At 43.5% G+C, this 21789-nt stretch overlaps 1 protein-coding gene across 1 annotated transcript in view; it reads left to right on the forward strand.

Moving 5' to 3' along the window:
* The window catches only part of man1a1 (mannosidase, alpha, class 1A, member 1), a 93503-nt gene that overhangs the window by 63145 nt on the left and 8569 nt on the right, over nucleotides 1–21789 (forward strand). Inside the window, exons 5-9 of the mRNA XM_062410855.1 lie at nucleotides 8737–8831; nucleotides 16939–17062; nucleotides 17213–17306; nucleotides 20308–20423; nucleotides 21370–21589. Of these exons, the coding sequence (XP_062266839.1) occupies nucleotides 8737–8831; nucleotides 16939–17062; nucleotides 17213–17306; nucleotides 20308–20423; nucleotides 21370–21589 (649 nt within the window). The remainder of the gene's footprint in view (nucleotides 1–8736; nucleotides 8832–16938; nucleotides 17063–17212; nucleotides 17307–20307; nucleotides 20424–21369; nucleotides 21590–21789) is intronic.

Genomic DNA, 21789 nt, shown 5'->3' on the forward strand with positions numbered 1-21789 from the left:
TGTGAACTCTGCCTGAAGGAAGCTTTGTGGAGTTTGTTGACTTTTTGTCTAAATTTACCAGCAGTCAGATTAAAGCACGGTTCTTTGTAGACTCTCAATCTGTCACTTGTGAGATCCTCCTCTGGATCCTCACAGGTTTTTTTTATCTCCTGATACATTTTTTTGAAGATATTTTGATTCCTCACAAAATAGAAAAGACAAAACTCAGCCAGTAACTTCTTCCTCTTCATCTTCACTGTGGAGCGGCTCTGCCTTCGGGCTTGAAACTCATTTTCGGAGCACAGACCTTTAACTTGAAGGCCTCAGCACTGATTGACATTTGCTAGCAAATCTCTGACATTTACACAAACATCCGAGTCTATTTAATTTTTTGTCTTTTTTTGAAAAATTTGGTCTCTTAGTGATTTGTCACAAAAACTAATTAAACTGCCGTCAGCCCGGGTCCCTGGGTACACGCCGGCATCGAACGTGCCGCTGCCAGGGTGTTTCTTTAAAGGCCGAAAGTGGGTAATGACGACTGGTGGCGCGGCCGCTCGAGCCCTGACACCAGTTTGGTCTTTGCAGCCTTTGGCCTTGTTGAACAGTTTGAGTGAGTATTTGACATTCTCCTGTGGATGAAAGCTTCCAGGGATCCGGCTCACGCTCCCCCTGTGACAACACCGACCCCCCCCACCCCCCACCCCCCCACCCCCCTCATTTCTACTTTTAGTCTGTTGTCTCAGGGAAGAAGGTTCTCCTGAAATATTCATAGTTAATTTACGGGCGACTATATTTGTCCGGTGCAGCTTTCCGTAGCACTCGTCCTGATGAATCCCAGAGTGGCTGAATGAACGGACCAGGCTGTAAATGGAAAATCTCTCAGCTTCCAGTAAAGCAGCCTCCTCCTCGTGGTTTCCAGTAGGCTGAGCTGTGTGTGTTTGTTGAGTTGTCAAAGTTACGTGTACGTGTTGTTTTAATGATAATTAAGTGAGTTAAATGAGATTTAATGAGCAGTATAACAAGAAGCTGTTCAAATGTTTGTTATCCTCAGAAATAAGAGTTTAACACCACAACCTTCACTCAGGACAAAAAATCTGTTGAATTTTGGTGTATTTATGTTTCCTTTATGGTGAAATTGTAAAATATCTAGACTCAATTACGTTTCTTTTTCACAAGAATTAGAAAAAATAAGAACTTATGAATCACATCAGTTGCCTGTTATATCGATATCAGAAATCGTGACCTCCCAAACATCCATTTCAATCCTGCTCCGATATGAACTGATGATTATTCGGAGGAGATTGACTCCAGCACAGCTCCGAGCTCGACTCGCTGCTCGGTGCTGACCTTGCAGTTTTTTTCTCCACACTCCAAACAGGAACTTTCTCCGATGGAACTTTCCGACTGCGATGGCAATTCTCGATGTAAATTCCTTCTCATCGCTCGTCTGCATTTCCATAGCAGCGCCGTCAGAGAGAGCCGACTGTGGAAGGAGAGCCGAGTCAGCACCGGCTGAGAGAGCTGATAACACCAGGAGTTGATGCTCACTGCGTGTTTGTGCACATGTGTGTATTTATTGATTATTATTAATATTATATTCGAGCTGATATTTGCATGAAGGACAAATCATTTTTCTGTGTGAGAAGGTTTTTCTTCCTCTGTTATCGAGCGTCAAACTGAGGAGAGACTTCCAGCCGTGAACACAGAGGAAACCTCTCTCCTCCTGGTTGATTGACGTTGTCGTGATGAGCCGGCGTTTCTCTGCCTCCCGGGAAACTGTAACTTAACTTTTGATATTTTTTTTAAACCAGTTTTTCATCAAAGAAGTATTTGTTGTGTGCAGCATCGTTGTCACGACATACGACCTGAAGAACTTAGTTTAACTATATTAAAATAATAAGCAAATGTTGCTGCACCAGGATCCAGGCCTGTTTTGAATAGATCGAGTTCAGGATTGGTGGATCCACTGTGATGTGAGTTCAGTCTGGAGCTTCAGCTTGTGTAAAAACCTTGATCCCAAATTCTAAACCAGCTGCCAATCTACTGAGGTAAACTATAAAGTCGGTTTATGACATCCTTCCATATTTCCTCTTTTTTCATGTCATCTCCTTTTCTTTTTGTTTCCCGTCCCTTCCTCTACTCTTATTCTTCCAACCCTCTCTTTCCCTGTCTCAAGTTTCCTCTTCTCTCCTGCTGTCCTTCCGTTTCCTGTTTCCTCTCATCTCTTTCACCTCGTTCTCTCGTCCCCTGTCCCCTTCCTCTCCCCTCGTCATTCTCCCTTTCTTCTGTCTTTCTCTCTATTCTATCTCTTTCCTCTCCTTTGTTGAATTATTACCGATTCGTTAATTTATTTTTCATCCTTGGTTTTTCCGCCTTGGAGCAACTTATTCCACAGGGATATATATAGAGAGAGAGACCCTGTCGGGTAGTGGAGAGGCAGACGAGAGCAACCATTCACACAACAGCAGGCTTCTTACCACTGAAAGCTGTCACCTCCTCAGTGTGTGTGTGTGTCTGTGTGTGTGTTAAGCCTCTTCCATACAGCTGTCTGGGCAGCAGCCTCCTTACGCTCCTCACTCAGCCAGCTCTGCTCGGACTCTCACTTTCCCTTTTTCTTCATTTACTCTGTGCTTAGATCCATTAATTAACCTTTCAGGCTCTTTCTGATGGTTTAGACTTAGAACAGGATGGATTACGAGACGTGATCGATCTTTCTTTTGAAGTTAACATAATAAATAAGGACAGTCCCGACTGAATAAAGGGTTGAGTCACCACGTCTGTGCATTCATCTCAGCAGGAAAGTAGGGGACGTATCTAGAAACCTCTAAAAGGAACTAAGGATGTCAACGCTTGATCAAATATTTACCTTGGTTGTAATGATTCTGAGAGCAGAACCAAATGGCTTCAATCTCTTTTCATAGACAGAACAGTGACACCTCGACTCGCTGCGGCTGCTGAGCTCATTGTATCTGGTCACGTAACACAACTCATTTCACAATCAACCCTACAACACAAATTGATTCACAAAAGTTAGGCAAGTTGTGCAGACATCTCTTCTGTCACTTTGCTGTCGAAGTCATTCAGGGTTTAACAAGAGCTGAAAGTGAACATTGGACTGAGGTTCATCACCGAGTTGAGGAGACACCAACTAGATGAAAGACGGACATGCTCATTAATGTTCCTCTGCGTCTGCTCGTCACGTCACGTCAACCTAAGAAGTTTGTGTTGTAAAGCAAAATCAAAAATAGAATTTCCAAATTTTCTTTGTGTGGCCAATGAAGGAATTGGCAGAAAGATTAATTAGATACACAAACATAAGAGGAAGGAAGAAAAAGAGTTTCACGGATTGAGAGAGAGAAAGAAGGAGAATAAATCTCATGTAAGAAGATGTCGGGTAAATAAGAAGGACGGGGGAAAGAGGGGTTGATGAAGGGCAGAAGGGAGGAGGAGGTGGGAGATAGAGGGGGCAGTGTGTCAGGAACCAGGAGGGAGGAAGAGGAGGCAGGCGCTGGTGGTGATGGTGTCCTCGGCACGCGTGGCTCCCTCCCCACGGACGCTGCTGTAATCTGGGCCACACGTCTCGCAGGCCTGCTGGTCGCCGGAGGCCTGGCTGGGTGATTCATCTTAGTTAGGAGGCTGTCCAAGAGTCTCTCCACGGACTGCAACACGTAACACAACACACACTCTGCCAGTGCTTCTGGATAGAGAGATGGAAACTTGATTAGCTGCACACACACACACACACACAGCCACACACTCACACAACCACATACTTGAAATGCTAAAAACCTTTTGAGGACCCTCCAGTGGGCAGCACCTGAGTCCAAACATAGTATACACCGTGGTCCAGGTTTAATCCCACTGCCAACACCTCAGAAGTCGAACCCACCACCTTGGCCTTGTTTCTGAATGTGTGAGCATCTTTCCTCTCTCTCTCTCTCTCTCTCTCTCTCTCTCTCTCTCTCTCTCTCTCAAACATTGAGTTTGACAGCTTAATCTTGACCTAGAAGAAAAAGCAGTTCAGAACAATAAAGGGTTTAATCAAACAATTACTTTATCATAATTAAGGGAGAAATAGTTTGGTCTAAAAATAGGTAAAAACATTCCTCACTCTTCGGTGGAGTCAGAGATACAAAGTTTACTGTCATAGAAGATGAAGAAAACAGTTGAATATTGGTATTTATGATGCTGGAAGTTAAGATTATTATTATTTTATTAGATTTGTTTCATTTTGAAGTTCACATCTGAAAATACTGTTTTGTATTTATCAGACGTCTGAGGAGGAGCCATTACAGCAAATCAAATTATTGAATGGGAGCTTTAATTTTGTCCTTTTTAAACATTCTGTTATATTCTTCATCCAGTAGCCATCAACAAAATAACTTTTAACTCGATGTGCATGTTGTTAACCTAAATGTTTTGACTACAAATGTAATTTCAACAATAAATCAATAGTAACATATTATATTCGACCATTAAATTCAATCAAAAGCTTTAGAACAATCACATAAATGTAAGTTGAGGTTAAGTTAATAATTCAGTTTAAATTACACTCAAAGTCCCGGCACAAACAAGTAAGAGGATTATGAGAGCATAAAAACAAATCATTAGTTTGAGGCACTTATTTTAAATGTTAATCTCTAAGTGTCAACAACAATCATTTTAAATTTCACTCAGACTCTATTATAAGTAGAAGCTGTATCAACACTTCCTCCTCCACTGGGAGTTAACAAACAACATTTTCAATTATGATTTTATGGCATTAACTGTTTGCTTTTTCAGTTCCATTATAATTTGTCTGGATATTTGGGAAACAACAGGGATCTGTTTACGACCTGTGTGATGATGAGCAGCTCGTTCTGTTTGCTCTGCTGCCGTCCTCTTTTTATATTGACTCTGCTCAGCTCCTACATCTCAGTAATTAACTCGGTGAGAGCTTCATTCTCACTGTAGCTGATTGAAGCGTCGGTCAACATTACTCAGGGTTTAGCTTCGAAAACCCTGGAGTCTCCCCGTGAAGAAGCATCTGTTAGACTTAATGCATTCCAGGTATTTTATTACGAACATTACCGGGGATACTTCTGCGAGATTAACGCAGACACAGACGGCAAATGTCTTGAAGCTTTTAGGGAGATGTGTTCTGCTCATATTCAGGTGGATAACTTTAATTTGAAAAGGTTTATCTGCTTTGAGGATCAGAAAACATCACTTTCCCCAAATTGCTGCAGCTCCTCTTTTCAGCCTCTGTCTCAAACACTTGGTTTTAGCTCCTGTCTCTTTAAGACCTCACTCCAACTTATTTTAAACTAGTCGCTTGGCATTGTGATGTCATGTGACACAAAAAACTCAAATAACGCACCAGAGGAAAGGAAAACGAGAAGTATACACCTCCTTGGATATTTAGAGTTTTTCTCAGGGGTTTTCACTGACGTCAGATTGAGCTTCTACCGTTTCTGAAATTTAAGTCGTTATTGTTCTCGAGGACAAAAGACGTGCTCGTGACAACGCCTGTGTTTCATGCATCAGCGAGAGTTGACCTTGTCTCATTGTCTGTGAGAACCGGTCTTTACCCCGAGGAAATAATGTACCAGAGTAAAAGGTGTGTTGACGTAAGCTGCCTCACTTACATCGTTTCCACAAAGCCTCCAGAGAACTTATCCGAACTCTAACTGGTGCTTTCACATGACCTTCGGAGATAAAGAATAATAATATTGGTAAGAGAACAAGGTTTATACGTTGTGTGGTGCATCGTGGGTTTTTGGTGATGGAGAAACTTTCCCTCCCAGTTTTCTGTTCAGAGGTTGAAATCGTTTCTGCTGTCTCTTATTTTCTTTGTTCTAATCCTAAATTTAGGCGGCTAACTCTAAAGCCAAAAATACTGTCCTGAAAATACCACACAAAGACGACACAACCGGCCAAGTTGTCTTGACTCTGTACCAACACACTATTTACACACACAAGAGAAAGGGGGTTTAAAAAAGATCAAACTCCCTGGTGGCTGAAGTTTGGATCTGAGACCTAAAAGGATTCATTCTCTGGTTTTCTGCCTCTTTTCCTTTTCGTCGTTCACCTCAGCTCTAACTTTGTGTGACTTCTCTGACCTGAATCATCACCAGTGACCCACTCACCTCCAAAACAACAAAACTCACCAACGCACTTCTGTCGCGAATCTGAGCACAAGATCTCTCAGCTTGTTAGAAGCTCTCGGACGTGAAATGTGATTTACCAACATCAGTTTTTACTAATGACTTCAGCCATGAGCTCTCTGTCTGTGCATGTGTGTCTTCTTCACTTCCTTTATAATTCAGTTCCTTATTAAAGCTCGTTGGCAGTTTGCTTGATCGCCCCGGACAGTGGGTGTGTTTAATTTATTCTTCTCCGCGTCCCTGCGAGTGTTTTTATTCGTCCCCTCTGTGTCCTCCTGGCATTATTAAAGACATTAATCACGCCGATGTGACACCTTGTTACAACACACACACACACACACACACACACTCTGACGGGGGGTTAATGTGATGTCAACAATGCCACAAAGTTCCTTGGCTTGAAAATATTACGTTATAAAGACAATATATTAAAATCTGTCTAATATAATGAGATCTAGAACTGCTTGTTTCTCTGATATCCCAACATTTTCATTATGTTTATAAAATAACATGATATTGTTACAGCTTATTTATTTGATATTTTACAGCAGCGAAAGGGGGAAAGTCAAAATACGGACTCTGTAAACATTATAAATAAGTAAAGATACAAGATGAATACAAGGAAAATATCCAATATAGAATCTAAGAGTTTATCACCGTCTGTTATTCCACGTCCTCTGAGGTGAAGACTAGTTTGGGTCAGTTACTGAAGAGGCTGAAGTCACGTAGCTCCACACGAACCAAAGATCGGAGTAAATTACATATTTCTTTTGAGGTTGCCATCCTGTGAGATCAACCGATCGCCCGCTGGTTTCCCTCAAACACATAGATTACACTTTTTCGTCCAAACTGACCTTTCCCTGCCCTTTTGCTTCGGAGGAAACGCTGCAGAGTTTCCACCTCAACGTGACAAGTAGCCGCTCGAGCTGTTCTTCTTCACGCCTGTTTTCGCCCTCCGTGACGCTGTCTCACACCCGGCAGAGTGGTGGATCCCTTGGGAACAGATCTGCCAGGGCGCTGACATTGTGTATGAGTGTGTGTGTGTGTGTGTGTGTGTGTATATGACAGAAACTACCACACTGAAAACAACAAAGGGTGGATGATAACAGCAGTGAGGTCTGCACGCCTGTAAATTACAAGTGGGAATAAGCTACAGATGAGAATAGTGTCGTTGACCTCCAGTTAAATGTGTAAACAACATTCGGTGACACCTGGAATTGGTTAATGGTTGTTCCCTGTTTTGTGAGTTTTATGTGTTAATCAGAAACCTAACACTTAAATAAATCACTGTGAATAGAACTACCTCAAATGAAACTTATGTGTATTTGACTTTTTTAGTTTGGTCCATGTCCACATCTGTTAATGAGTTATGCCTCTGCCTGCCTCCAGGGGGCTACTGAGGTGCTTTGGCTTCATTTGACATAGAAAAGACACACGTAGGGTCAAAGTGTCTTTGGTCAGTTGTCTGTTTCCTCCGAACATTTACATAGAAGAATGTTTTGTTCATATCTTTCATGATATTTATGACAAACGCTTGGTTTCTCTCTTTTTATTCCAAATGACAGATTTGATTTTGTAGTATCTAATGGAGCTAATCAGCGCTACATAAGCATTTCCATTATCACACCAACAGTGAGTGGAAGGAAGACGTGTGTCGAGTGTAAAACCTGTAAACCTCAGCAGCAGCAGAGGAGCACTCCACCTCATCTCAGGCCAGATCCCATTTCATCTTAACTGCTTGACTAAACCCGTGCCAGGAGCCAGATATGGAAGCACTTCTACTTTCACTGCCAACAAAATCCAACTCCTAAGAAACGCTGCAGCACCCGTCAGTGAGAGCTGCTACCGAGCTGTCCGGTCCAATACAACAACGCCAACCGATGGCCCATTAGAATCTTCGAGGTTCGTTCAGGTGAACCTCGTGGAGATCCGTCGTGTTTCATGAGACATTCATCCCGGGGTTTTGTTCTGGTCCAGGTTCAGTTTCTCCTGAATATTCATGAAGTTATTTAAAGAGGCCTGGACTGCCGGATCCGGAATGTAGTTGAAGATTCTCTGATGTAAATAATTTAACTTCAGCACAAAAAATTCTGTAATCTGGTGTCGTTCCAGTGAAGAACACAACCACATGCTCAGAAGGAGTTTTATCTAATGTCCAGTTGAAGTGTTGTTACCCTTAGTGAGCAGAAACCGTTTAATTATCAAAATATCCTAATTTGTTTTTAGTGAATTTTGATTTTTAGCAGCAATAACAAAGATACACTTGCACATCTCCGGCTGAATAACTTGATTTCTTGAGTCTGTTTGTGTTGAAGACCCCAAATGTATAAAAGAGGAAACTACAGAGTGTGCATGGTCCAGTCACTTTGCTCATTTAGTTTCTACAACTTTAAATACAGTCAGATCTCGACTGATTCCTCCAATACAACACGATACAACTTCATTAAACCTGAAGGCCACTTGGTGAACCTCAATTGAATTGTTGTACAGATCTTTTCTTTCCCCTTTTGTCGAGTACACAGTCTTTATCAATTGTCGGTCAAGACAATGTCAAATCCTCTTTCAGCAAAGACACAATTAAATACTTTTCTTTGTTTCTTTCTTGTCTCAGGTTTTCCGTAGGAAGGCGGTGGAGCTTGGTGAAAAGCTGCTTCCAGCCTTCAAAACGCCGACTGGCATCCCCTGGGCTCTGCTCAACCTCAAGAGGTAGGACACGCACACACACACACACACACACACACACACACACACACAGCAGTGGTTTTGAGGTTCGATTCTATGAAAGAGCTCTGTGGTCTGACTCATGATGCAACGTTGGCAAACACAGACTCTCTCTCGGTTCAGGCTCTCAGCCACGGAGCTGAGATGTTTCAGATTTACATGAGAGAGCCGACCTGTCAGACACAAGATGTTTGGTTCCTCACCCAGGACTGACTGACTGACTGACTGACTGACTGGCTGACTGACTGACTGACTGACTGACTGACTGACTGACTGACTGACTGACTGACTGACTGACTGACTGACTGACTGACTGACTGACTGACTGACTGACTGACTGACTGACTGACGCACTCTGGTAGAGGGACAGAAAGAAACAAGCCTCCTTCTCTGCTGTGAGTCAATTTGATTGATAACATTATTTCTTGTAGCGTTGATTCATAAAGCAGACGCCCCCTCTCAGTGCACACTAACACACTGGACCTTTAATTTACACTCTCTTTGAATTAAAGTGCTCAAATATGAAGCTGCAGCGTTTTTACGAAGCTGTGGAGTCAGATGGAAACGGTACAAAATAAAAAGTCCTGTCATTGTTCTTTATAGCAACACTTCAATTAATCAAATGTGTTATTTGGGCTTTTTATCAACAAATACATATTGAGAGTATAGGTCATAACTTGTACAAGGGCTTCAAACTAACAAAGTCTCCTTTAGCAATAAATCAATATTTGATACACAAATGTAATTACCAATTAGCAGAGTATATATATCAAGTATTTATATTTATAATTGTTATAGTGACGTAGCAGAGAAATCAAAGTGTCACTGAGAGGAAACATTACCAGCATCAGGAGGTCCTCCACCCTGTTTCCCTCCAGGCCACCTGTCAGTCATTCATTATGGATGGATGGGGGGGGCAGGGGCATACTTTTTATTTCCCCTAATTTTCTTTATATCTTCATTTCCCCAGAGACGAACACGTAGCTCCGCTGCTTGTCTGCCGTTAATTAAAAGGCGGGCTGTCATGAAGATAAACATGCTGTAACAAATTAATTTTCCTCACCGACTGTGTGGGTGAATAGCCCTGCACCCCCCACCCCCCCCCTCACCCCCGTGTTCTCCTCTCTAGAGTGGGAAGCACCCATGGGAGAGAGACTGAGTGTGTGTGTGTGTGTGTGTGTGTGTGTGTGTGTGTGTGTGTGTGTGTGTGTGTGTGTGTGTGTGTGTGTGTGTGTGTGTGTGTGTGTGTGTGTGTGTGTGTGTGTGTGTGTGTGTGTGTGTGTGTGTGTGTGTGTGTGTGTGTGTGTGTGTGTGTGTGTGTGTGTGCGTGTGATCCCCTTGAGCCCTGAGCAGATTGGTGCTGATGATGACTTTACCTGCATGACTGGGCTATGATGGCCACACACACACACACACACACACGTTTCATGAAAAACACTTCACTGCTCCGAGGCAGACAGAAGTAATCGCTGTGTCTGGCCATAGGGGGCGCTGTTGCTTAGTAAAAGTCACAAAATGTTGCTTTAATATGAAAACATTTGTATTTTCTTGCTTTTCCTACAAAGAACAGTTAAATCATATGTATAAAAAGTTCAGAAACAAAATATCCCTGGTTGTAAACAAATAGACTATATGTGTTAGTGACCGGGTGCAGGCAGAAAGAGTCGGATGCAAACGGATCAAGAGTTTCTTTAAGTTGAGAGGAAACATCAGCTGAGCACTTCTGAAGCTGTGGGACTTCCAACACAACCTTGACCCAGATGGAAGCGGCACAAATCAGTTAAATACACACAGACACACACACACACGCAAACGAGGCCCAATTATTATATTTCCTTTCGTCCCCGTTCCTTCCTCTCCTCCTTTTATTCCTGATTCTTTTCTGTACTTCTCTCCACAAGCCGCTCCTCTTTATCCCCCCTCCATCCTCCCTCTCTCCATCCGTCTTCCCTCCATTGACCCAGTATCTCCTTCTGATCCAGGACATCATCCTGTAGGTCCCCTCCATGGCCTTGTTCTCTTTATTCCCCCTCTGCCGTTTTTCCATCACTCTCGCCTGCAGCCGTCCACGCAGCCAGAGAGCGGCCACGGGAAACGAGGACACGGTTTTAAAAACTGCGTTCCACTGAACCTTGAATCTTCTCTCTGGTGAAGCCGGAGCTGCTGTTTCCTCTGAAGCTGTCGGTTAACATTGACACATTTGTCTGGAGGAATCAACGAGTCCCGGGTCAGACAAATGGAATAAATGTTTTATGGAATGCAGCGTTAACATGTTAACACCATCTTTAAGAGGTTTTGAGTTGGGACCACACAAACCAGATGGTTTCTCCACAGACTTGTTTGGGAGTGTTATGGAAACCAAAGGTCCCACGTGATGATCGTTACTTCCCTGAATCAGTTTCTCCGCTTGCTACTGGGAGAAAAAGTTTTCTGTTTCTCTGGCAAGTGACTGTTTCCCTCTCTTTTTGTACAAACCCATTGATTTCCACTAACTGGGCGGAAAACGTTTGATTTGCCCGATCGATCTGCGACAGACTTGGACCCCAGCAGAGCGAGTCCAGTGGAGAGAGGAACTCTGGTCCCTCCATCATTTGAGTTAGAGGATCACAAAGGCCCAGAACTGGGAGAGTTTGAGTGGTGGTTCCAGTGAAATGTCCAGTAAACTTTAAATACCATTAGACAATGTTCTTCTTCTCATCTCCCTTTACTCCTCGATTACAGCTTCACTACTTGAGCTTTTACTCTACTTCATTGTAGATCAGTGGGACTACAAGAGCCTAAAAGCATCAGAGCTGTTTTCTGCTGCTTCAGTTTTGTTTTAGTGATTAAATAACGACACTGTGACCCAGAAAAAAAACAAAATAATAACAAATAAGCAGAATATCTACACACATTCCCAGCGTAGGATTTGTTTCATGGTAGAAATGAATAATAAAGACATTTACAGTTGTGGAAAAAAGCATTTTTAACCTCATTTACTTGCTCCAGATGACTAAACATTCATAATTGGAACATTAAATAAAGTTATATCAATATATCTGTGGCTTCATCCAGAATTAAGATGCTGTGCCTCCACAGGGGAAGCTTTCCTCAACTGGGTCTCTCACTTTTATACACACAAACATATACACACATACACACACACACACACACACACACACACACACACACACACACACACACACACACTCAAACTAGTAACCCAGTCGTTATCTGCTCAGGCCAGTATGTCCCATAGCCCTGCTATTAACATTCAGACAGATAGAGCTCTTGCAAATCACTCCCACTGCACTGCATACTGACTGGCCTTGATGGGATGAGCCTGTGTGTGTTTGTGTGTGTGTGTGTGTGTCGTATACACACATCACATTTTTTCTGCGTGATTGGAAATAGGGAAAACACTCAAAGTTTGTATTTGCAAACACCTTACTGAGAAATTCACTGAAAACAACAGAATGGAAAATAAATAATTTGGAACTAGAGTCCTACATTTCAATCTGATGTGTATTAGAAAAGTTTTTATTGTTTTCTGAGTTTCTGTGAAGATTGGAGCTCATGTAGACACTTTTCCTCACGGTTCTCTGAGAGGATTTTATTCACCAAACCGTCCACGATCTAATACATTAGCTGTCCCACAGCTCCCATTACAGCCACCACAATCTCAAGGAGAACATCTGCTCTTTAGCCAAACTGCTGCTGACGGTATTTTCATTTTCTTAATGGAGCTGCAGAGTGGAAGCCAGGATTTCTGCCCCCTGCTCTCTTTCCTTATCTCACAGAAGAAAGTGTGAAAAATAAAGAATAAAGAGCCACTTCATGGCACATCTGCTCGTTCAGCTACAGACCTCCAGGCCAAAACAATAACGTCTGAGCTCCTCACTTCTTGAGGATTTGATTTACAGGCCTGGATGGAGAGCGCCTGTGTTTTGCACACCCTGGTGAGGCTGTGATGAAAAGTGCCACTCTGTCAATGAGCCGTGTTTCTCCTGATGTGATAGGAGCGTGAACCCGTTAGTAAATAAATCCCCTGTGTATCGTAAAGTAGTGACCGCATCGGGGGGGGGGGGGGGGGGGGGGGGGGGTAGAAATGTGTGTAGAATTAGCTTAAATAAAATGCAGATTTAAAGAACTAGAGTCTACAATGTGTGTTTTAATTTAACGCAGGAGGATCCAGAAGACTTCTGTTTGTGTTTCTTTATTTTTATTCTGCCTGTGTTTGCAGATTTCTGTCCTTACACAAATGTGATTGATTATTCAATAGCTCAAACTATTAGAAAACTGATCACTTCAATCATTTCTGAGCACAAATGCTAAATATTAAATTTTTTCAAAACGTGTCTGCTGGGTGTTTCCAGCTGTAATGATTCAATCAACCGTAGCGTGACCTAACAGGCATGTTCTTACCATGACCACACATATACACACAGGTGATGCGCATTCATACTATAGGTAGTAACACAGTCTCGTTGCCCGAGGCCTTTTTTAACAACAAAGAAAAGTTGGCCAACTATTTAAACATAAGAAAGCACACTGATAAATGCAGCCACTCATTCCCAGTGCAGCCCTCCACTGCCTCGGCAGTAACCTCAGGCACTGGAAGGCACCCATGATTTAAGGCCTCTAATTAAGTTGCTAACTGCGAATCTATTGCCATTCACATTTTCTTCGCGCCTGGAGGAGAAGTGCGATAGATTTTCAGACAGAGAGGAAGAGATATTGAGGGAAAGGGAGGTCATGGGCTGGATGAGGAGGAGGAGGAAAGGGAAGGGGCTGTGAACACACAAGGAAAAACTGAGAGAATTGAGCCAAATTAGAGGCTTCATCCGACCACTGAGCCCAAGTGAATCGGGGGGGGCTTCCTGACATCGCCCCAGACGAGCGTGAGAGGCCACGTTCTTGTGACATGCTAATTTATGGAGATGGAGGTGCGTGCTCTGTTTTTTCCAGGTTACTGCTCGGAACAGCAGAATTAAATTAACTGGTGTGAATAAAAAAACTACCGAGCTACAGTTTGTCATTTCAGAGCTGGGCCAAGAAACGGCCGTAAAGGTGTGAGAGGTTTAATTATTTAACAAAAACAGTGGATGCTCCTGAAAGGGAGGAGAAGAAAAGTAAAGTCTGTCCTCTGAAGAGAAGAGATTCACCGGTGGCATCAATCTGTAACGACCCACTTCTCCTTCTGGGTCGAGGCTGTGGATCCATGATTGTTGTTGCATGGACGTCTCAAGCTCTTTTTTTGTTACTCGCCCCGAAAAGCAGGACAACGTGATGTGGAGCAACTGCACGATTATCTGGATGAATATATCTGCAATTAGAAATATGAGAGGCTGAGTGTGAGAGCAGGAATGTCCCAGACAGATGGATGCAAGGCTGGAAGAATACAAATAACTCAGGATGAAGAAGAGGAGCGTCATGTCCTTCCTCCTATGTGAAAAGCAAACTCTGGAATATACCGAATCCAGTGTTGGTGTCTGAAAACAGCTTTTGAGCTTCTGCAGTTTGATCTCAAAGTTCCTCTCTGACCTTGGAAAAGAACTCCCCATCATATCCTGCTTTAAAGTCGAGATAGGAAATGTCCCCCCCAGTGATAACCTGCAATATTCACACTAAACTTTAATTCTCTCAGCCTGGTGAAAGTTATGAAACGGGCGGAGCACATTAATCAGAAGCGTTGAGTTCCCCCCCCCCCCCCCCCCCCCCCCGTTCTAGGTCACCGTGAATTTTAATTATCACATCCTTGTCGAGTTTGCAAAGAGAATTTACTCCGTGTTTTGTTTTCGTTGAATTTAATTACTTCTGTTTGGTTTCAAGCGTTTCTCTCATCAGTGGAATATTTCATCAACTTCACAACACGGCGTGATGATGTGGAGTGTTAGAGACGCAGCACTCACACAAACACACTCTTTATTCTGCTTTTAATATGAATCTTAAGGCCCATAATTGATGTGAAAGCCAACTGAGGTCACATGCAGGAGAAACTCATAACAGGAGAAATCCTCGTGTGCTAATTGAGATGAGCGCCAGAGCAAGGCCCCTGTGAGAGTGTGTGTGCTCAGTTGTGTAGTGTTTGTGTAGCGTTGCAGTGTGGGTCTGAAGAGTGGGAGCTGGGTCATAAACTAAACTGTCTCTTATAGCTCGGAGCAGCTAACAAGTCTCATCACCTCCCGGCTGAAGGAGCTGGATTTAGAGCGAGCTGGATGTGGAGGCTGGAAACTCTGGAAACTCTGGAAACTGGGACGTCTGCATCACTGGTTAAACACAACCCTGCACTGTATTAACACTAATACAGCTGCGTTGGGCTGGTTTCCACTTTCAGAACTGGGACAACATCGTTTCCACCAGAATCGGAGGCGTGAATGTTCCTCGGCAGATATTGAAACAGCCCAGTTCAGAGCAGAAGCAGGACTGGAACCAGTTTTTTAAATCGTTTTTTGTTTTAGACACATGACTCATTTTAGAGTTTTTTTTGTCTTTTGGTTGTTTCAATGTCAGAAAAGTTGGTCTCTGTCTCTTCAGGCTCTCGCTCAGTTGAAGAAGAGTCTTCCCACTGTGCTAAATGGCCAAACACATTGAAAGTGGGACTAGGACATGATAATTAACCCAAAACGTATCTGAACCTAACCTAACCCTGTCCCTGCTTGACTTCTCCTGGACTTCATCGAGAGCGCGTGTTATTGCTTCTTTTTAACAGTTGCATAATGTTGCTCAGTGATTTCATCCTCATAGTTTTTCTAACAGCTGCTATTCAAACGAGCGTCTTCCCTTTGACAGGTCTTTGATTTTTAATTAAACTCCAGGCAGCGTTGCACGTCTCAAATCGTTTGTCTTCCACACAGCCTGGTCAGATGAGTAGCATATCAAACTCACCCTCAGCCCTCTATCTCCAGTATTTTACTCTATATCTGCTCTCCATTGGTTTGTGTCTGTTTTGGTTTACTCTCCAGCTTTCCTCTTGCTGTCCTCTGCTTCGTTCTCCTTCACGGGGGTTCAGTGTTTCTCACAGCGGGGCTCTGGGAGGGATTTGAGCTGGACAGGGCTGAAATGGAAAGGTGTGTGTGTGTGGGTTCCTCTCCCCGCCTCCGAGGAGAGGAGATTTATCTTTCATCATGGGGGGGGGGGGGGGGGGGGGTTAGAAAGGGATTGAGAAAGATGGATAGACAGATCAAGCCTACAGTTAACTGGAGGAGGAGGAGGAGATGAAGAAATAATCTTTTTTTTCAATATGTCTGCGTCCTTCCAAAGCGAACAAGCGCACAGCTCTGAATTCAGTGAGGTTGTGTGTCTGTGTGTGTGTGTGGTGTGTGTGTTTCTGCTGCCTGATGCTGCAGTGGTCCTGCTTGTGTTCGGGTGAGTTGATTAAATCCATGGTGTAATGGGAAACAAATTATGGCTTGTGCAGCATGATGAGTTGAAGGGGGGGGTAATTAGTATGTTCATCCACCTCTTTGAAGAGGTGTGTGTCTGTGTGTGTGTGGTCTGTGTGTGTGTGCTTGTGTGTGTGTAATGCCGTTTATGTCCCCCATTTATTTACTGCTCTGCCGACGCCCCGCTGTGTGTTTCACGGTGCAGCAAAATGTTATTCATGAGTTTTTACTTGAGGCTTCGCCACAAGAGTCATCAGCTCTTGATCTGGAAGTGATCTCTTAGTGGCTCTAATCATCCAACACACACACACACACACACACACACACACACACACACAGACTGTACACAAACATTGGTGTAGCCTCTGAGACAAAATGACGTCCAGGTTAATTCCAGCAGACTGAATCCATCTCACTGGTTTAAAGTTTGGCTGCTGAGTCACTGAGGAAACTCTGAAGATGAGTTCAAGGTCCTGTGGTTTTCTGGTGAATAACTTTTCTCACGTGACTCGTTCTGTGTTCTGGGCGTATTGTCCACAGACCTTGTGGTTTTAATTGAGCATGAATGCAGAGTGGTCACCAGTAAGGACATGTTCACGAAGGCGGATTTGTTCAAATGGTCTCTTTTACACGTCAGCGGTGGTTCAGTATTTCTTCTTGTCGTTTTCCTTTTGATTAACAGAATCCTCCCTCCCTCTCTCTCTCCCTCTCTCTTCTTCTTTCTGCAGTGGTATAGGTAGAAACTGGCCGTGGGCGTCTGGCGGCAGCAGCATCCTGGCCGAGTACGGAACCCTGCACCTGGAGTTCATGCACCTCGGCCAGCTCTCCGGAAATCCTGAGTTTGCTCAGAAGGTAACCGAAGCACAGGAGATATGAGCATGTTGAATGTTTTGAACTCTCACCTCCTTTACTCCTGCAGAATAAAGAGATTTCTTGCTTTAAATGCCATCTTCTTCTTCTTCTTCTTCTTCTTCTTCTTCTTCTTCTTCTTCTTCTTCTCAGGTGATGAACATCCGGAAGGTTCTCAACCGCCTGGACAAACCTCAGGGGCTGTACCCCAACTACCTGAACCCCAACAGTGGCCAGTGGGGCCAACGTGAGTGCACAGCTCTCTACACATCATAGTTCTCCAGGAGGAACACGCCTCCTGTCCACTGAGATTCTTCTTAGATGCTCCGCTCCTTCTTTATATCTCCATACGTTAATGTTCTCCAGTTATATAACAAGCCGACGTATAAACACGGGATGTGTCAAAGATGAGGATCATCACCTTCACCCTTTATCTCCACAACTTCACATCAGAGAGTCACAGTTACTGCTTCACCTTCACTGAGGCCAATAAAAGCTGATGATCACACAGCAGGTTCAGGAGCAGGAGCTTTATTTGCATTAAGGTGATCAGCCCTCACGTGAAAGCAGATCCTCCACGCTCCCTGTAACACAAAGGAAGCCCCGTGGTTATTAAGCATCAGACCTGGAGGCTCCACCGTGTCATTTCCTGGCTGGTTCATTCTGTTTGAACAGTCACTTTTATGCATAATGTGACATAATATTTATAAAACAAGGAGTAATTAAGATCGAGCGCCTCCTTCTGGGTTCACACTAACCTGGACCCACAGTCTGATATCAGCAACGTTAAAGTGTCACCACGCTTCAGCCTTTCCTTTGTCGTGATGACACACAAATTACAACTTGTGTGGATAACGGCCAGAGCACTTTGTGTTGATCTTTCAAAGAAATCTGTTCCAAACCTGTACTTTGTTGTGATGTCGACCAGGAGAGTGCACACGTCTTCCTCTCGTCAGGATCATTATGATCGCTCCACCGGCTCCAGCTCGGGTTTTAAAGACACTCACTTCCTTTATTTGTCCAAGAACTTGTCCCTGATACAGTTTTCTCTTGTCCCTCTTATTTAACTGTGAAGAGATCGTCAAGATTCATGAATTATTCCCTGATAAAATCGTGAAAATGTCTGAAAATAGTGATTTAAAAAATAAGAATAGGTCTGCCTCTATATCCAGATCCAGGCCAACATTTGATTGGTTCTTTTTAGGCCTGTGTCCCGTCCCTTCATCGACTTCTGTAAGAATCTGTTCACTAGTTTTTGAGAAATCCTCTTCATTATTTACGGGGATTTATTTGTTTGTTGTCCTGGACCGATGCTGCAGGATGGTCTCCCTTCTTCTTCTGTTTTCAAATCCCTCTTTCCCACATTCCTTAAACCTGCAATTTTCTCATATCACTGTCCTCCCATCTATAACATCAGCGTGTGCATCATGTGTCCGCTCACACAGTGACAGGATATCATTTCAAATCCATTATCAAACCCTGCAGCAGAACTGGGAAACGATGATGGGGATAGAGAGGTGAGACTTTGAGGAAGAGGAGGGATTAGGGGTGTTGGGGAGAAAGTATAAAATAGAGACGTGTTGTCAGATAGCGTGAGTCAGAGGAACACACTGAGTAAAAGTCTCTTTTAATGCCAGCTGTCATGTGTCGGAGGAAACTGTCAGCCGGGTTCTCGATAATGAAAACGACTCTGACAAGGAGCAGGAGAGGGGCCGATATCAAAATCCATTTCTAAACTCCTTCTTAACGTGTCTGTGAGGGATTTCCTTTTTACCACTCTATCACACTATCAGGCGCTTTAGGGAAACGTTGGGTCACAGGGGAGATGGAACTAATCGTGGACGGGTCGTGAGTCCATCACTGGGCCGTCAGCTTCTTCTCCACTTGTCAAATTAAAGTCCAGAACTCAGCGGCGGTTTGTTGAACTCTGACCAAACACAACATCAGAGAAATGATTCTTCAGCCTGTAGCCGCAGAGCAGGAACTGTGAGGATGAGGAACATTAAACCAATAGAGGATCAAAAACTGACTCTGACTGACGCAGGGACGCAAACAGAACATTCTAGAATCATCACGTCCTTCCTCGTTTGTTGGTGGCGTCTGAATCATCGGGGGGGGAATCTTATCCAGTCAATGAAACGTGAAAAACTCAAGTCTCTCTAAAGTATTCAGGATCCGTTGAGTTTTTTTTTTTCTTGCCGTCTTTTAGAATTTCAGATATGAAGCTAATAAAACATAATTATTTTTCACTCTTAATTCCTCCTGCCTCAGTTTTACCTTGAAGAGGTTCCACTTGTTCAGTTCCATCCAATCAGGGCTCTTTTCTCCTGAAAGACGTGGAACTGATTTAGAAATCATTTGATCCAGATTTTTTTATAATCATTTGTTTTTTCCTCTGATACGTTTCTGAAGGGATCAGAAATATCGTCTCAGCCTGTGATTTGTGAGAATCTGTGAAGGTTAAATACGAACTTTACTTTGAAATACATAATATATAATAAAAACTCCAGGAAGCACATGTGCATTTATCTGACACTTGAACACAGACGCTACCTGTGTGACTTCCACGTAGATCCAGAGAGATATTATGCAATAGAGATGGACATGCATTTGTTGAATAAATTATGACCTCGGGATGTTTGCCCCCCCCCTGATCAATGTTTGGCCAATCGCTCGCTCTCTATTTGAAGCTCATGTCGTTTGTCTTTTGTTTCTCTGACTCTCTCGCTTCTCTTATCACCTGGAGACCGAACCATCTTCATCCTCCTCTCCTCTCCTCTCCTCTCCTCTCCTCTCCTCTCCCTCTCCCTCTCCCTCTCCTCTCCTCTCCTCTCCTCTCCTCTCCTCTCCTCTCCTCTCTTCTCCTCTCCCTCCCCCTCTCCTCTTTTCTCTCCTCTCTTCAACGTGATTGCTGCTGACATTTAATCTCTGCACTCCACAAACACATCGGACTCTGTTAATGACACATGCATATGGATGAGCCTCCGCTGACAATCAGCTGGATGGACGCTCACCTGCAATAACACACACACAGACACACACACACACACACACACACATAATATGTAGAATATCATCAGCTGCAGGAGTGTTTGTGTTATATTACACACACAGCCCTGCATAATGTGAAGATCATCTTTAGTTTGCTTTTGTAATCTGAACACGCAGACGTGTAGGAGGTGTGTGTGTGTGTGCGACTGTGTGAGTGTGTGTGTGTTTTAATCTTTGTTTATGTGTGTGTGTTGCAGATCATGTGTCTGTCGGTGGCCTGGGCGACAGTTTCTATGAGTACCTGCTCAAGGCCTGGCTGATGTCAGACAAGACAGATGAGGAAGGAAAGAAGATGTACTACGAGGCCCTGCAGGTAACACACACACAGCCTCACACACACACACACACACACACAAACACACACACACACACACACACACACACTGTTGTTAGCGTTGAGATGCAGCCATTGTCTTCACAAGTCATTAAATGAACAATTATTGTTTGTTAAAATAGTTGCAGATTATTTTCTTTAGGTCAATTTAATCATTGGAGTCAATTAACAAACAACAAAAACAATAATAACCTCTCAGGACACGTTTACAAAGCCAATTAGACATTTGATCCACTGCACAAGATAGAATAACAGTTTGTTGTTCTATGTTTGTTTGTCAGTTGTAGGATCTTTCTTCATCATGGAGATAGTGTGTTAGAGGGTTTTAGTCTTTAGACCCTCAGCATTTCTATATTTCACTCTTCTCTGGTATCTATTCATTTTCCAATCATCTGATCCTCAGGAGCCTGATAGTGATTTTTTTTTAGGAGATGGAAACGATGACAGGGAAAGTTTCACGTTGTATTTATGTCTAAAAAGAAAAGTGAGCGGATGTGAATCTCGAGTCAGAACAACAGCAGCTCTCCTGCGGTGTAAAGATAGACCCTCTCTTTTAAATCAAACCTAAACTGTGGTGACGAGCCGCATCCTTCTGAAACACACCGGGGAGCGAAACACATTACACGGCGACTAAAATACAGCTTTCAACACACAGGGATACTTTACCCATAATCCTTCACAATCTTCAGGGACGACAGGGGCTCTGGATGCATTTGTCGAGAAGACGATAACACTGCTGTCCTTAAAGGGTCTTTATCCCTGAAAGCAAGTTGTGCAGTTCTTTTATAAACTGTGTGATAACAAAACAAATACATTATTACGATTTTATCCACATTTAAAAACCCTCTGATTAATCACTGGAGGATTATCACAGGTTCCAGTTGATTTCAGGCTCAAAACCTTCAGTTCCTCTCTGTGTCTCCAGGCGATAGAGACCAACCTGATGAGGAAGTCCAGCGGCGGCCTGACCTACATAGCGGAGTGGAAGGGGGGGCTCCTGGAGCACAAGATGGGTCACCTGACCTGCTTCGCGGGAGGCATGATGGCGCTGGGAGCCGACGGGGCGCCCAGCGACAAGACGGGCCACCAGATGGAGATGGCCGCCGAGATCGCCCGCACGTGTCACGAGTCGTACGTCAGGACGGGTCAGTTCCACGATAAGAAGTCTTTTTCATTCTACTTGTATGATAGGCTGTAAAGGATGTCGGGGGGGGTTTAAGTGTCAGTCCAGGCAGTTGTCCGTTCAGGCAGGAAAGTCAAATTATATGAAAAAAGTTGAATTCTAATTTGAAAGTCGGATTTTAATCATAAGTCGACAATTTGAAGGTTTTTTATTTTCAATCTC

This window comes from Platichthys flesus, chromosome 18 (assembly GCF_949316205.1).
Source record: "Platichthys flesus chromosome 18, fPlaFle2.1, whole genome shotgun sequence".
NCBI lineage: Eukaryota > Metazoa > Chordata > Actinopteri > Pleuronectiformes > Pleuronectidae > Platichthys > Platichthys flesus.